General features: G+C 36.7%; 1 protein-coding gene across 2 annotated transcripts; it reads right to left on the bottom strand.

Annotated features, from left to right (window-relative positions):
- Positions 1–610: 610 nt before the first annotated feature.
- Positions 611–1,357, bottom strand: LOC113200739 (tropomyosin alpha-3 chain-like). 2 transcript variants are annotated; one of them, XM_077797843.1, is made up of 2 exons: positions 1,226–1,293; positions 611–1,091 (listed from the first exon to the last, which is right to left on the bottom strand). In XM_077797843.1, exons 1-2 carry the CDS (start codon positions 1,291–1,293, stop codon positions 611–613), a joined length of 549 nt encoding a protein of 182 aa, XP_077653969.1. The 2 variants fall into 2 exon arrangements, with proteins under 2 accessions (XP_077653969.1, XP_077653968.1); XM_077797842.1 differs by having other exon boundaries at positions 611–1,357.
- Between the last annotated feature and the right edge of the window lie 16,162 nt (positions 1,358–17,519).

Here is a 17,519-nt window from a genome sequence, read left to right as displayed (position 1 = left end):
AGCTAAAAATAAAACAAAACCTGAATAGCAAGGTTTTTGTTTTTCTGGCTAACTCCTCTTGGAATCACCTTTCTGGTTTGGCTAGTACTTTGCACAGAGCAATGAGGTTTGCCAGAGTAGAGTCTTTCCCTGGGCTCTGTTTGGCTCTCAGTAAGGCAGGCCCATTCCTCTTTTCCTCCTCTATGGAGAGGGCAATAGGGATTAGGCTGGAAAGTTACCTTCCAAAAGTGAGAAGGGAATTAGATTGCTGCTTCAGAGCTATGAAATTATTTGGAATGTTTTACAAATGGTTACTGTAACAACAAAAAAAGTAATTACAAAATGTGTACATCATAACATGCTTTTAAAGACACTTTGCGTTGTGCTCACATTCCCTTAAATGCTGTTCCCAAAGGTGCTCAGCCTCTAGCCCAGTTGGAATCTCTGGGAAGAAGCAGAGACAGTTTGGTGAAAAAGACAAGGGGGTAGGGGGTTGAGGGGGTGTTGAAAGGAGAAAGCAGCCTTCCAGTTAAAGATCAGCCCTCAGTTTCAAGGTCAGCTTCTGGCTGGCTGGCCTCAGGCGGAGTCAGGGTCAGAGGGAGGAGCAGCAGCAGGGCGGGACTGGGGAGCTCTACATCTCATTCAGGTCAAGCAGAGTCCGGTCCAGCATCCTTTGTGTACAGAGGTGCTCCTCTTTGGTGCATTTCAGCTTATCTTCCAAATCATCAATTGTCTTTTCCAGTTTGGCTACCGATCTCTCGGCAAACTCAGCGCTGGTCTCTGCCTCCTTGAGTTTATCAGTGAGAATCTTTATTTCTTCCTCATATTTGTCTTCTTTTTGAGAGTACTTTTCTTCAGCAGCATTCAGACACTTCAGGTTCTGGTCCATCAGTCTGATCTGCTCATCCATCTCTTGGCAACGGGACTCTGCCAGCTCAGCTCGTTCCTCTGTGCGTTCCAAGTCTCCTTCAATAATCACTAACTTAGGAGCCACCTCTTCATACTTCCTATCTGCTTCTTCTGCAATGTGCTTAGCTTCTTTGAGTTGGATTTCCAGGAGTTCCATCTTTTCTTCATCTTTTAGGGCCCGGTTTTCAATAACCTTCACACCTCTCTCACTCTCATCAGCAGCTTTTTCTGCTTCCTCCAGCTTTTGCAGGGCAATAGCAAGGCGCTCCTGAGCACGGTCCAGCTCCTCTTCAACCAGTTGGATCCTTCGGTTCAAGGAGGCTACCTCAGCCTCAGCCTGTTCCCGGGCCCACCTTTCTCCCTCAACTTCCCGCTGGAGGCGCTCAGCCCTCTCTTTGGCATCATCCGCTTGCTGCTGCAGAACCTGGATCTTGCGCTTCACCGCCTGGATGGTGGTGATCCCGGCCATGGTGCCCACCCAGCGGCGTCTTGTTATCTGCCTACTGCCTCCTCTCGGCCCTGCAGCCGCTTCTCCAAATCCCCTACATCTTAACATCATATTTGTTTTAGTTTTCCATCACTATAACAAAATATCTGATATAATTAACTTATATAGAGAAAAGTTTCATTTTGACTCACTGATTTAGTTTCCAGGCTATCATGAGGCAAATCCATTGCTTGGGCCCTGGAACAAGGCATTACATGATGGTGGCTATTTAACAAAACTAAACAAGAATAATTTCTGGGGACAGAAAATTATAGACAAATCTAACTTGTGAATATAGATATAAGAATACTTACTAAGAGACTAGAACATTGAATCTACTAAAATATTAAAAGAATAACAGAATATTACAACATAAGTAAATTTTATCCTTTTATTAATATATTTTATCATAAAGTTATTATATTAACAGATTAAAGGAGAAAAGGTACTTTATCATTTCAAAATTTTCCAGCATGTTTTTATAATTTACAACCTCCATACATAATATTTTTTAGTGTTCTCAGTAAGCTAGAGAGAGAATGATATTTCCTTATTTGGTGAAGAGAATCAATCCTATTTAATGTAGAGTCATTAAAAACATGTCTGCTAGAAATATATCACCACCAATATCTCTCAACATTGTAGCGAACGCGCTACTGCTTGAGCCACATCCCCAGCCCCATAAGTAACTTCCTCTTTATATTTTATCTCACAGTCTTTGGGCACAGTAAATACACAGTGACTGACTAGCAAGAAGAATAAAGAGGGAAACAGTCATGTATCAGAAAAGACTGAAGGAGACAAGTTAGTGAGAGTCTCAGTCTTTGCATGAGTAAATTCTCATATGAATACCTTCAATTTCAAAGTGGTAAAAATTCTAAAGAAGAATATTAAGTATCTCAAGAATTTCCAGTGAAAAGACGGAAACATCCCCCATATAAAACAACTTAACTGTGGTGAGTCTTCTGGATTTTTTTTTCCAGGATTTTTATTTATTCTTTCTATTTCTTTTCCCATAAATTCTCCCAAATACCCACTTCTCTTTCCTTAGCCTCATTTCTATTTGTTTCATTTTGGTTTTCCTCTTCTGTTTTCCTCCTCTCCTTCCTTCTTTCTCTCCTAAAACTAGAAGGTCTTTCCTTTCTCTTCAGTTAAATTTTTGCTGGGTTTTATGTCTAACTCAGCCATTGGCCTCTGTGGTGTGGGAATGACAGGTTCAGATGTTCAGACATGTACCGAGTACATTCCATATATGTGAAGAGTGAAAATTTGGGAATTAAATAGAACTGGGAGAGGCTCCACATTTCCTTGCCTCGTTACTCTCATCAGGAAGATGAGGACAATAGCAGCAGTTACCATAGTGCACTATTGTGCAGATTAAATAAGATTTTGCTTGTACAATGCCTAATTCAGAGTAGGCACTCAGCAAACAATACTTACTAGGGAACTATGTTTGAAAAGCAAGGAAGGAAGTAGAAAGGCTTACTCCAGCTTTCTCTCCTATTTTTTTCCCCTTTAGCCTAAAATCATAGAGAGGAAAGATAAGCCTGGGAAGGGCTTGTGGACAAAGCAATACTATATTGTAATTTAAATCTTAATACCCAATTTAGCTAGCAGATTAAAATCAGGGACATTGACATAAGTTTTTCTTTCATATGCCTAACTATAATTTCTTGCAGAAAAAATATCTATGCAACATTGAATTTGGAATAAGAAATTTCACAAGAGAAAAATTTTCAGGGAAAATGTTCTAAGACCAAGACTTCAGTGAAACAGACACATCAAGATTAATCTCTGACTGCTTAAGTTAGGCAAAAATTAAGATGTAGTTTCTTCCCTTGCCCACCCTAATATCAATATACTTCCAAGCTCTCAAAATTTAAGACAAGCTCTTGTGTTTCATACAATAAGTAAATAACAACCCCCCAAAACTCATGGAGATACTGTGGAAGAGGGGGAAGGAAGAGTTTCATCTAATTAGTCGATATTCTGAATAATTTGTATCTATTACACATAAAAAACAGAAATGCCTATTGTACACAATTTATTCCTGGTGATAATAAATTATAACTCATTTGCAAAGTGTCTTCAAAGCAGGTAGACACATTTTTTTTCAGAATCACAGTCATGTTCATAAGTATTGCTACACTTACACTCATTTCTGATTTTTAAAAAAGGTTCAGAATGGACAAGTTTCAACCATAGTCCTCTAAGAACACGCTTCACTACCCTCTGTGTGCTCTTCAGCCCTGGCCATATCTGATTTCAGTGTAAATGAATCTACTGCACTTTAAGTAATAAAGAACACATTCCAGTTACCACTGAAAAGATATTTCACCAGTCTTCCTGTTAGTATGAGTCACAGCAGAGAATTTGATGATTTGTGAGAAGAAACCACAGTCCACTAATAAGCACTCAAAACATTTATGCACAAGAGAGTAGAATCAGCAACAAATATTATTCTCAATTTTTCTTTGAGTACCTACTATGTAGTAGCACTAGTTCAGGTTTTGTGGTACTACTTTAAAAAGCATAGGATATAATGCCTGACCTTAAGGAGTGTTTAATCTGTAATTTTCTTTAAAAAGGAGTCAGCATTTTTTTATAGGTACTCTGCTGTTGAGACTTGAAAAAGCAATCCAAAATAGCTTAGTCTTAGAACCAACACAAATGACATTAATACTCAAATTTTACCAAGTCCAAGCCTCCCACTTTGCTTGACCATAGGAAGTCCAAGTTTTCAGAATATCTCTTTCACAGCTATTTCCTGGAACCTGCAGAGGTACCTACAAATGCCCACACAAAAGAGCTGCAGAACCCATTCTTGGGTAGAAAAGTTGTTTGAGCCTGGAAGTGCTAAGTGGTTAGTCCAGATAGTTCTTTCATTTGCCTCCTTATTAAGCAGTTTATATACTGACAACATGCAGGGGTCACAACATTCTGTCAATGATGGACATTTAGTTGCCCCAAAAATGACTTTGAAAAATGACAGGTATGTTGCCTGAACCCAGGAGTAGTCAAGATCCAAATCTCCTATTCCAAGAGTCTGCTTGACGACCTTGCAAATCAGTGCCTATGTCATCAGAATCACCTAAGCCCAGCTCTAACCCAGCAAAGTGCTGTTACATCAACCAACCAACACTGGGAATGTAACTACCACTCAATACGACGTGAGTGGTCATAAATGATGAACCAATGTGACCATAAGCCTGCTGAAAATATAAAAAGTCTTCTTGAAGCAAATTGATATTTTCACTTGTCAGTTACTCAATTAAGGTAGGATGGAAGTTATGTGACCAAAAGACTATTTAAAGTGATCAGCACAAGAGAAAAGTCATATTTAAAGTCTACAAAAAATTAATGTTTACATGCAGCTTTTCTTTTCTCAAAAAAATTTCATTTTAGCATCTTATGTGCCCAGAGTCAGAAACCAGCAGCAATTAACTGGAAATAACCTGCTTAAGGGATTTTAAAGATTGAACATAGCAATTTGAACACAATTTAGTTCTGAAAGGGATGAAATCCTGTAACAATGGAGGAACATTAAAAGGAACATTTTATGAGCAAATGCAATGTGACAAATACTGAGCTGCTTGCTGTACATGTCTTGTCTCACAGGATCAAACAATGCTGGGAGGTAGGTACTATAATGACCTCCACTCTACAGATGTGAACACAAGGCATCTAAGGCTCACCGCCACCCAGGGGGCTTCATCCTGGGATTTGACTTCTTTTGAATTTGACCAGTTCTGTTCTTAGAAGATTATTTAACCTTACCACCTTGTCTGTAAAATGGGAAAATGAAACCTACTTCCCAGGATGTGGTGAGGATTCTCCAAGATTTACAAGAGTCCAATACAGTGCTGTCATCCTGTGAGGAGGAGGATCTGTTTGCTGCATTTTCTATCTCTGGGGCATTGTGGGCAGTGCCACATATGAGGAAGGCCAGTATCTTTATCAGTGATTACATGATTTGGGCATGAAAAGAGTAGGACATCATCACTGACTTCTGAAAAGAAGGTTTACACAATTAAATTTATTTTAATTACTACCTAGACCATTTTTGCCTTTGTCCAAAATTGGAAAATAATGATTATCTACAGGTTTTCTCTCTCTCCCTCCCTTCCTTCCTTCTTCCCCCCCACCCCTTGTCATTAGATTATCTCAATAACAGATGCATCCTTCCTTCTTATCATGGTTTCCTGGAACATGTTTTTTCTCTTTGATTCTTTAGTATTGTCATATTCTATCTTTTAATATATTCAAAAAAGTGACTTCTATTCCTTTCTATGCTCAACCTGATTCCATGTATGATAAGAAAACAAACATAATGTATAAACTCACGATATCCACTCTACATGTCATAATTTGTTACTATTTAGGCAAAAATCCTCATGAAATACTTGGTATATGCCTCTGAATCTATTTACTTCATAGCTACATTTTTCTTGTTTGCTCCAATATGACCATTCTGTTTAAAAATCTAATGGCAATCCAGTATCCTAAGTAAACTACCACATCCACCTCTTGATTCATCCATCTCTGTACGTTGCTCTGAGGGAAAACTCCATTTCTTTTGGAGCAAGTACCAGACCAGTGTCCTAAGTACAGAGGTCATGGAATTCCAATAGGGTAGGCTGCCAATGGCTTTATCTAAATAACACTATAATGAATGGATAATGGATTACTGATCTCTAAAACGATTCCTCTTCAGTGGAAAGGCAGAGGTGAGGTCTTAGGAAGGAGAGAGAAAATGTTGTTTTCTCCAGAGCAGTGTCCAAATGTACCAGAATTCTTGGGGGAGCTTGTAAAACATAGAGTCCTGAGCCCCTTACGTAAATTTTTATATCAGATAGCTATTCTAATTTGGTAGGTCAGAACAGGTTTAAAAATCTATATATCCTTAAGGCTAATTTTAATGATAGTATGCATATAGTTCTAGTAGGATTTTTAATAGCCCCTAGTTGGTAATAACTAAATGTTCATCAATAGACCAGCAATGAGAATGAATAAACTTCACATATAGTGACAACATAAATTTCATGAACATAATGCTGAGCAAAGAAAGTCAAAGTATTATATGGTATAATTATTAGCTTACTGAATGAAGAGTTTCCAAAAGTAATCATACCCAGAAAACTAATAAGATCAAGAAACTGTATGAGCACCACCCCCCCAAATTCCTTTCATATTCTTCTTCCACAGTTTCTTCCCTCAAAGTTAGTCAATATCTTGACTATTTATGGTATAGACTGATGTTGCTTTAAAAACTTTATATAGGGGCTATTAAAAATAGTGCTGCAATTAACATTCTAGTGTTCATTTTGTTCATGTCTTTTGTTCACATATATATGCCTGACCACTGGGTACATATCTAGGAATAAAATTGCTGTGTCAAAGAATAGGCAAATGATTAGTTTTAGTATATCCTGCCACATGAGTTTTCTTGGTGGTCATATCAAATCCATCTTTGACTCCATGTTGATTCAGATGCCAGGTCTGGTAACCACTAAACTAAAGCAATTTGAAGGTAGACACCATGTTAGCCTCTTTCTGTTGCTCCCAGTGTGTTATTGGTATCTTACACATGGGAAGATATCAACAAATATCTGTTGGATTACGATCAGATTAAATTTTTCACATCTACTCATAAGTGAGAAACAACAAAGTTGTCACTTCATTTTTTTATCACCTTGCAGTTATATAGAATAAAATCCCAAAGGAGATAATGAAGATGAGGCATAAACCCAACCAAACCAGTCATCTGTTCTCACTTCATAGAGACCACTTCCCAAATCCCTCAGATCCATTCACAAAAAAAATCCTACTAGAACTAATTCTGGCTCAACAACAACAACAATAACAACAACAACACACATACACACACACACACACACACACACACACTGAAATTTAACAAGCATTTATTGAGCTTACTGGGTTTGGATATTTTTTTGATAATTTTAACTAGTTCTAAAAGAAAACTGAAGTTGGCTTTCAGAGAGATACCTTAGCACACTGTTTCAAAGCATTTGCTCACTGGTTTCCAGAGAAAGAGACTTCTGACCGTTGCCCTCTTCAGGGAGACAAACCCTTCAGAGCTATGGTTAGGTTGTTCCAAATTCACAAGTTCCAATACCCCAGCATTGGCTCTAATACTGGTTTAAAAAGGCAAGGGCTCCCTCAAAAGAAGAATGATTCTATATAAAAGGCTGAAAATTAGGACTAAATTATCTTTTCAAGGGGAAAAAATTATGTCTATGGCTAAAATTTTCCCAAAAAACTAGACAGTATAATCCCAGTATTTAAAAAATATGCTTTATGTATTTGTGATTGTACTTACATACACTCAGACCTATACGTAAGAAAAGAAAAACCACAGAGTCTGAATGACTAAAGGGGAAAGTCTCATATATATCAGTAGGACTGTAAATTGCTTAAGGCTTTATAGAAGGCAGTTTGACAATGGCTGTTATGATTTAGGTATTGGGTGTCCCTCAAAAGTTCACATGTGAGACAATGAAAGAAAGTTTAGAGGTGAAATATTTGGATTTTGAGAATTTTAACCTAGTGAGTGCATTAATCCCCTGATAGGAATTAACTGGGTGATAACTCCAGGCAGGTAGGATGTGGCTCCAGGAGCCAGGTTGATGGGAGAGTACCTTGGGGGCTTATATTTTGTCTGTCATGAGAACAGCTCTTTCTCTGCTTCCTGGTGCCATGTCCTGAGCTGCTTTCCTCCACCACACTCTTCTCCTTTGTTCTGCCTTGCCTCGTGCCCCAAAGAATGGAGTCAGCCCTCTGTAGACTAAGTTCTCTAAAACCACGAGCCCCTAATAAACTTTTCCTCCTCTAATTGTTCTTGTCAAGTCTTTGGGTCACAGCAGTGAAAAAGTTGAGTAAAACAATGGCTTTCCCATTTTAAATGTAAGTGCTCTCTGACCCATAAATTCCACTTCTGTGATGATTCTTAAAGATGTTAGTATAGGAGCCCAAGCACAAATGTACAAAGATGCTTATTACAGCATCATTGGTCATATAAAAAATGAAAACATTCTAAATGCTCATGGAGAAAGGAATGGTTAAAAAAAATCATTACATTCATACAATGGAAACCTATGCAGTCTTCAGTAAGAACAAAATAGGTGTTTTATAGGTATTGAAATCTATGATACACTGTTAAATGAAAAAAGCAAGTCATTTTAGCAATATTTAGAGAACGATCCCACCTGTGTTAACAAAGTAACTCCCTACATATGACTGTGTACAAAATCATAAGAGGTAAGTCTGGAAGGACAGAGTTGGTATGGTTACCCCTGGAAAAGTAGGATAGAGGACAAAGTATACAGTTTGCTAGGGCTGCCATAAAAGATACAATAGGCTAGGTGGCTTAAACGACAAAAAATGTATTTTCTCAGTCTGGAGGCTGGAGTTCAAGATCAAGATGCCCATAGCTTTGGTTTCTTATGAAGCCTCTCTCCTTAGCTGGCAGGTGGCTGCCTTTTCACAATGTCCTCATATGCTCTTTCCTGAGTACACATGCCTAGTGCCTCTTTGTGTACCCAAATTTCTCCTTTTCATAAAGACACCAGTAAGATTAGACTGGGTCTATACTAAGAGCCTCGTTTTAACTTAATTACATCCTAAGGTTCTAGGAGTTAGACCTTTAATATGTAAGTTTTAAGGGGATCTGAGTTAGCCCATAACAGGGTGACCTCCACATTTTGTTCTACATTATCACAGTTTTTCATAATGAGCATATGTTTCTTTTGTATTTTTAAAAACAATAAAACAGAAAAAAATTGACTAGAAATCAGAAGTAAACGGTGAAATGTTAACATGAGTTACCCCTAACTAGTATAGGTGAGCCTTACTTTTTCCCCCTGCGTTTTTCAGTTTATTCTCTAATACTTTTCAATGAACATATATTACTTTTTAATTAGGAAGGAGAATAAATATTACTCTTTAATTAAATAAATAAATCCAACAGCTCCCTCTACAGCCTAGAAATTAGACACAGTTCCAAGCCTGAAACTTTTGCAGTTGACTAATGATCTTTAACAATCTATAATGATTCCTCCACTTAGAGTAAAGCTATTTAAAATATGCTATCATTCAGAGATGGTGTATGATTCTTAGGGTCTGAAAAATCAATATATCTTCTCTTAGTTTTCCAAGTTAAAATAGTTAAGTGAATCCACTCTTAAGTTAGTAGCCTTTTTAAACAATGTTTCAAACTAAAGTTTTTTTTCAAACAAGGTCTACATTATGCCTATGCTGCTAATTAATTCTGTGAATTGCACTTTTTCTTTATTAACTCAGTTCCATTAAGTAATAAGTTTTAATCCTAATACCAGTAATAATATCCTATATATTAATGGACTATTTCTTCAAGAGACGTATAATATAGTCACTAATGCCATCATATTATGAAATCACTGTGAAGAAATGTGTTAGAATAAGAAAATAAACAGCTTATAACTTTAATACTTACCTACTTGGCCGCAGAGTTAGAACTCAATTGGAAATACCCATGGATTCACAGATTCCTAGGTTCTACAATTCTACCTTGGGGCCCATTTGAGTAAAGTACTATGAGGTGGTAGTTTTCAGTTTAGCTCTCAGAAGAGTTCTTATCAGTGTGGAGAAACACAGGATGCTTCAAATGTCCTCATAAGAAAATTATTTCACACTGCCTAACCGGTTACTGGAAGGATGGAGATGATTTTTTCCAAACTGGATCTTCTTTTTTCCCCCCATCTTTGGAAATGGCCCTTAGTGCTGGTAAGTGTGGATTTCCCAGAGTTGGAAAGAAGTCTAAAGTAACAAATACTGGAAATTTTGAAATTTTCCTTTCTGTGGTCAGTATTCCCAACAATTTTCTTCTCATTGGAGGAGCCACTCATAACTCCTGATTATTCATGAACCCACTAGACTGCAACAGATTTCGAAATCCCACCTCTTTATCATGCCAAGTCTTATCAATGACGGTAGTTCGAATTTACCACTGCTTTGAGAAAAAAGAAGGGTCCTTTTCACATTTTTAGTTGTAATAAACCAAAACAAACATTTGGAGAATTACTATGTATAGATGATTGTAGAGGAGTAAACAGCTTCCAGTATTATATCACTGAATGTGATATTCCACAAACTCTTTGGCAATAGCAATACTGTATTCACAAATATTTTCTTCCCATAAATTTTAAACTACATCTTGCACAACTGTATGCAAGCTGCAAAGGTTAACCTTATTTGTTTACCTGCTGGGAAAAGGGTGGGAAAGAGGAAGAAAGAACCAACTGCCAAGTGATTGAGAGCACTGCAGTGTTTTGGGGGTTTTGTTTTGTTTTGTTTTATTCTCTTTCATCTGAGCACTGCAGTGTTTTGGGGGTTTTGTTTTGTTTTGTTTTATTCTCTTTCATCTGAGCACTGCAGTGTTTGGGGGGTTTTGTTTTGTTTTGTTTTGTTTTATTCAATTCTCTTTCATCTTTCAGGTGTGAAACCTATGCCCTTTTCCCCCAAGAATAAGAAGTCAGGTTGTTTGGTCTGACTTCTGAGGAGGCACCTAAATTAGCTAAGATGGTTCCAGGTGGCCAAATGATGAGCAACAGTTTAAATGAGAAGGACCCAAAGAGATGGATGAAGAAGGATGAGGAGGCTGCTGGGCTCCTTGTTCTTCCCTGGTTCTACCCTGGCACGAAGTGGGTGAACACCTGCTCACGAACACTGGTGACTCCTTTATGGTTTTCCAAGCATTTGTATATTCAAATGATTCATTTGACTTTCTCAACACTTCTTAGGAAGAAATGGCAGGTGTATTCTGTAAACATTATTTTGTATCAAGTCTTGTTTGATTTTCACACTTTGGGGTCATACCACTGGTATTCAGATCTTAATCACTTCCTGCCTGTATAAACTTAAGTAAAATAATTAACTGCCATGTGCTTCATGTTTCTTATTTAATAATAATAATAATAATAATAATAATAATAATACCTTTTCATAGAATTGAAAACAAAATTAGATAACTCAAGTCCTCAAAACATGACCTAGCACTAATCATTTCTCAATTGATGTTAGCTACTATTTTTTTTCAGATGTTCATGGACTTTTATTCATTTATTTATATGCTATGCTGAGAATTGAACCCAATGTCTCCCAAATGCTAGGCAAGTGCTCTACTACTGAGCCATAACTGTAGCCCTGTTAGGTACTATTTAAAACCAATTTTTTTAAATGGTTTCTTTGTTTGGTACCATCTCTCCCTAAGATTACTTATTTGCTCATATTTCCTCCTAATGTCTTGTACTTTACATTTCAATATTTTATCTACTTGGAATTTATTTGGATATATGGAATAAGGAAGGGGGCTTCGTTTTCTTATTTATTTATTGTTGTTTTTCCAGCTGGCTACAGGGCATAGTACTTTAAACAAAAAAAAAAAAAATCACGTAAAGTACACAATGCCCCACAAGAGTCAGGACTAATTCTTTCATAATAAGATAAAGTTCAATTTTAACTTTTTTTTCATTATGGTATATTCTTTTCTTCTCTAACATATATATATATATATATATATATATATATGAATACATATACATATATATATAGTTATAGGTGTACGTAATATCTTTACTTTTATTTTTATGTGGTGCTGAGGATTGAACCTAGTACCTCATTCATGCTAAGTGAGTGCTCTACCTCTGAGACGCAACCCCAGCACTGTGGTATATTCTTTATTTTAATATTTTTTAAGGGCTGGGGTTGTGGCTCAAGCGGTAGCACGCTCGCCTGGCATGCGTGCGGCCCAGGTTCGATCCTCAGCACCACATACAAACAAAGATGTTGTGTCCGCCGAAAAACTAAAAAATAAATAAATAATATTTTTTAATTGTCAATGGACCTTTATTGTATTTATTTATTTGTTTATATGTGGTGCTGAGACTCGAACCCACTGCCTCACACATGCCTGGTGAGCACTCTACCACTGAACCATCATTGTGATACATTCTTTTTTAAATGTTTTTATTAGAGCATTATAGTTATATGTAATAATGGCATTTATTGGGCTGGGGATGTGGCTCAAGCGGTAGCGCGCTCGCCTGGCATGCGTGCGGCCCGGGTTCGATCCTCAGCACCACATACCAACAAAGATGTTGTGTCTGCTGAAAAGTAAAAAATAAAAAAAATAATAAAAAAAAATAATGGCATTTATTTTGAAATAATCATACGTGCATGGAGTATAATTTACTCCACTTCAGTCCCTAGTACTTCCTCCTTCCTTTCCCTCTTCTTTCTCCTGTTCTTCTTCTACCCTACGGTCTATTTATTTATTGTTTTTTAATTGGTACTTCATAGATATACAGAAAGGTGGAATTCACTGTGGTATGCTCATCTATTACACAGGATAATTTGGTCAATTTCATGCTGCAGTTCATCCCTTTTCATGTCCTTCCTCCCTTCCCCTCAATTGCCTTCCTCTAAAATAAAATAAAAATAAACAAATAAATATAAAAATGAAAAAAAATTTCTATAAGGGGTGTTTTTCTCAAAGGCTATGAAATTATTGTAGTTCTTCTTGGTTTCTGTCATAAAAAATAACAAAAATTATTTTGTCCTCTCAAATTATAGGGAAAGAATATTCTAAAAGGGTTATTCTTTGGAAATAAGAGAAATAATGGCATGTTGGTTGTACCAAATAACTCTGTTCATTTATGGCAGGAAGGTGATGTAAGTAATCCACACGTCCAGACACTTAACAAAGTAACAGGGAGGGGAGGACGCATACAAAAAGCAGAATATTTATATTTTATTTGCTCATACTTAATTTTTGAATTAATATAGTTTAATGAAATATATAAAAGAGTAAATTAGAAATAGACAATTAAAATGAGGCAAAAGAAAAAAATAAGAGTAAAACTATAAATAGGAAGTAAGAATAAAGTTAATCTATGGGCTTCGGTTGTGGTTCAGAGGTACAGCGCTTGCCTAGAGTGAGGCACTGAGTTCGATCCTCACCATCACATAAAATAAAATAAAGGCATTGTGTCCACATATTTTTTTAAAAGCCCTTAAAAAAAGAACAAAGCTAATCTAAATATACTTACCACTGAATTCTGAGCATTTTCTAAAAATGGGATACAGATTTATCTCTGAGCTTTCAACTATCAATGCAGAGTTAAACATAATCTCTCTTATAAAATGCCAACTATCTGTAAGGAAAAAAGAAAGCAATTTCTCAGAAGCTACCATTGAAGAATAATACACAAAGGTGAATATTATTTGTTGTATTCCCAGAATCCATCATCCCCTTCATCCTTCCTAACAGTCTCAGTTTTAGTTTTGCTCAGGTATCTACTCTTTCTTCATGCAGCATTTGTGATTGAAGGGAGTTGATCCCAAATGTGATCAGCTGATTTGTATAAACTTATTTACCGTTAGTATGAGCCAAGCAGTGATTGGTTTAAGAATGAACATATGACTCAACAGCAGCCAATAGGATACAAGGAGGTGGTTGCTGAAGAACTTCTGGGAACATTTTCTTGGCTTTGAGAGATGCTAATAAGAATCCAATGTCTCTTACCTGATGTATGTGAAAAGAAGCTGCAATTGCTACTGAAATCCATATGGGAATCATAAGGGAAACTAGATTGAGGACAAACAAAACAAACAAGAAGGGAAGAGCCAAACAACTGAAGAGAAATTAATTCTTTTCACTGTACCAGAAGTTATTACTACTGCTAGACATCCACCCATATAAACATCATTATTTACTGATTTGATTCCAATGTCTGATATCTGTAGTCCCCAAAATGCTGAAGCATATACCTTCCAATGTATAAAAGCATGATCTCTCTCCCAAACTTAACATCTAAGTAAGTATAACTGTATAACAACACACCCTCTCCTATTCAACTGCACATATCACAAATATTACCTTGAACTTATCTCACATGGCAGTCTACTGTGCAAAGTTCTGGGAATGTAGTGATGTGACGATGATGTAATAAGTGATATGAAAAAGTACTTCATGCCATAGGAAAGATATCTGATCTATTCTTTGACGCAAGCAGGAAGCCTTCTAGGAAGATCCATTTAAATTGAGATAGGAAGGATTAAAATTGAGGAGTCATTTGCCAGGAGGAAGAAATAAAGGAGGAAGAATATTCTCGGCAAAGGAAACAGCATTTATCTCAGACATAGTGAAACTGAAGTTAATTCAGGAGAGCTGGAACTGAGATAATAAAGTAGAAAATAGGATGAAATGAAGCTGAGGAACAGGCAAGTGCCCCCTAAGCAACATGAAGGATTTGGAGCTTTATCTTCATGATAAAGCTTTATCTTCATGATACCCTAGATGTATTTTAAGCAGGGGTGAGATAACATTTTCAAAAGACTATTCTGACATGGAATGAAAAGGGTCCAAAGTGGATATGGAAAGCCACTTTAGGAGGCTCATGTGGTAATCAATGTGACAGATGATGATGGCTTCGATAGATGGTAGCTACAATGGATGAAGACATGCATAGACCAGACAATGTAATTTCCAAGATTTGTTGATAATGTGGATGTGTAGAATGAAGTAAAGAGAGAGGTAAAAAAACAAGCACCAGGTTGTATAGGTAAAAGATTAAATGAAGTGCCATTTTTTTAATGAATGGTACTTAGTGATGAATGGCATTTAGTCTACAGCAAATAGCAGTAGACTAAAGAGGAGGCTTGAAGGTTGTACTCAACATCTAGATTCTATAATTAAGGTTTTACTGTATTTTCTTTATCACATCAAATATTAATCCATTTTATTTATGTACGTATTTCAAAATTGCAGGAGTCAGCACATTTCATCCCCTAGACACCTCAGCATACATATCATTAACTATATATTAAATATTAGCTTTTGACTTCTTTTTTATTCCTCTTTAAGGTAAGATTTATATGCACATATCCTGTGTATAATTCTGTCAGTTTTGGCAAGTACAGTCATGCATTTCTTAAATGTGGGGTTACATTCTGAGAAATGTGCTATTAGATAATTTTATCATTATATGAGCATCGTAGCATGTATTTACAAAAACCTGGACAAAAGAACCTACTACACACCTATACTACATGGTTCAACCTATTGCTCCTAGGCCACAAAACTGTATAGCATGCTACTGTACTGAATACTATGGCAATTATAATACAAGTGAGTATCAAAACATATCTAAACATAGAAAGGGTATAGCAAAAACATAGTATAAAAGGTTAAAACGGTATACCTGTCTAAGGCACTTACCATGGAGCTTGAGAACTGGAGTTGCTTTGGGTAAGTCAATTAATGAATGTGAAGGCCTAGGATATTAACTGTATGCTACTAATAGACTTTACAGATACTTGACACTATAGATACTAATTTTATTTAAAATTCTTCTTCAACAAAATATTAACTTCAGTTTACTATAACTTTTTTACTTTATAAGCTTTAAATCTTTTGACTCAATAACAGCTTACATATACAGTGTACAGCTATATAAAATATTTTCTTTATCTCTTTATTCTATAAGCTTTTTTCTATTTTTAGAAGTTTTTATTTATTCTTTTTTTTCATTTTGTTTAAAACTAAGACATGGGGCTGGGGGTGTAGCTCAGTGATACTGTGCTTGCCTAGCATGCAAGACTCTGGGTTCAATACCTGGCACTGTAGAAAACAAAAGAAAAGAAAAAGAAACATAAGAAAACAAACACATTCATTATCCTAAGCCCACACAGGGTCAGGAGTGTTAGTACCACTATCTTCCACCTCCACACTTTGTCCCACAAAAAGATCTTGGGGGCAATGACATGCATGGAGCTGTCACCGCTGATAACAGGGCCCCTGGAATCCCTCCTGAAGGGCCTGCCTGAGGTTCATTTTGAGGAGGTAGAATTCTTTTCAGAAATATGTCCATGGTAGTTTGCTTTTTAAAAATTTTCACCATACATTTGCTTGTAACTAGATAATGTATTATGAATATTGCTGTCTATTATTGAAAAAACCTCTTTGTGTCGGTGGGTGTGTGTGTGTGTGTTTAACCTTTTCAAGGTGCTTGTTTAGGTTTGCAAGAGCTTCGGCTAAGCCCTTCACTGAATTTTTTCTTTTTCTTCTGCAATTTCCTTTTCTTTTGCCTTTTCTTCAGCTATGTGTTCACTAGTAATGTTTCAGCTCCATTATAATCTTGGAGGACCCCCATCATATATGCAGTTCTTATTGACCAAAACATCATAATGTAGCACATGACCATATATTCACCTGTGTAACCCAAGCCCCTACTGTGATTAAACATTACCATTAACCTAGAAAATTTCCCAGTGCTAGCTTGTTCCCAATAAATTAACTCCCCAGCACCCAAGAGGAAATCACTTGTGATTTTTTTCCCTATAGTTTGGCTTTTGGTCTTCTAAATTTCCATTTTAAAAAGTGGAATGGGGGCTGGGGATGTGGCTCAAGCGGTAGCGCGCTCGCCTGGCATGCGTGCGGCCCGGGTTCGATCCTCAGCACCACATACCAACAAAGATGTTGTGTCTGCCGAGAACTAAAATAAATAAATAAATTCTCTCTCACTCTCTCCCTCCCCTTTAAAAAAAAAAAAAAAAAAAAAAATGGGCTGGAGATGTGGCTCAGCGGTAGCGCGCTCGCCTGGCATGCGTGCGACCCGGGTTCGATCCTCAGCACCACATACCAACAAAGATGTTGTGTCCGCCGAGAACTAAAAAATAAATGTTAAAAATTCTCTCTCTCTCTCTCTCTCTCTCTCTCTCTCTCCTCTCTCACTCTCTCTTTAAAAAAAAAAAAAAAAAAAAAAAAAAAAAAGTGGAATGACTTGCATTTACTCTCCTACGTCTAGCTTCCTTCACTCAGCATGTTCTTGAGACTCATTCAGGTGGGTGAATACCTCAGCACTTCATTCCTCTCCATTGCTAAGTACCATTCCATCATAGGACTATTGCCATTTTATTTTCTGTTTACTCCTTCAGTTTATTATGCCTCTTTTCCTCCATTCCCATCCTCTTTCATGTTAACAAAATTATTTGTAGAATTCCTTTATAATTCATGTGTTGGTGTGTATATGTCTATATTATCAGTTGGTATGTCCCCTCACCTTCCTCCTTGTCCTTAAGATCA

Source organism: Urocitellus parryii, chromosome 4 (assembly GCF_045843805.1).
Source record: "Urocitellus parryii isolate mUroPar1 chromosome 4, mUroPar1.hap1, whole genome shotgun sequence".
NCBI lineage: Eukaryota > Metazoa > Chordata > Mammalia > Rodentia > Sciuridae > Urocitellus > Urocitellus parryii.
The sequence above is the reverse complement of the archived record's forward strand: the minus strand, read 5'-3'. Positions and strand labels throughout refer to the sequence as shown.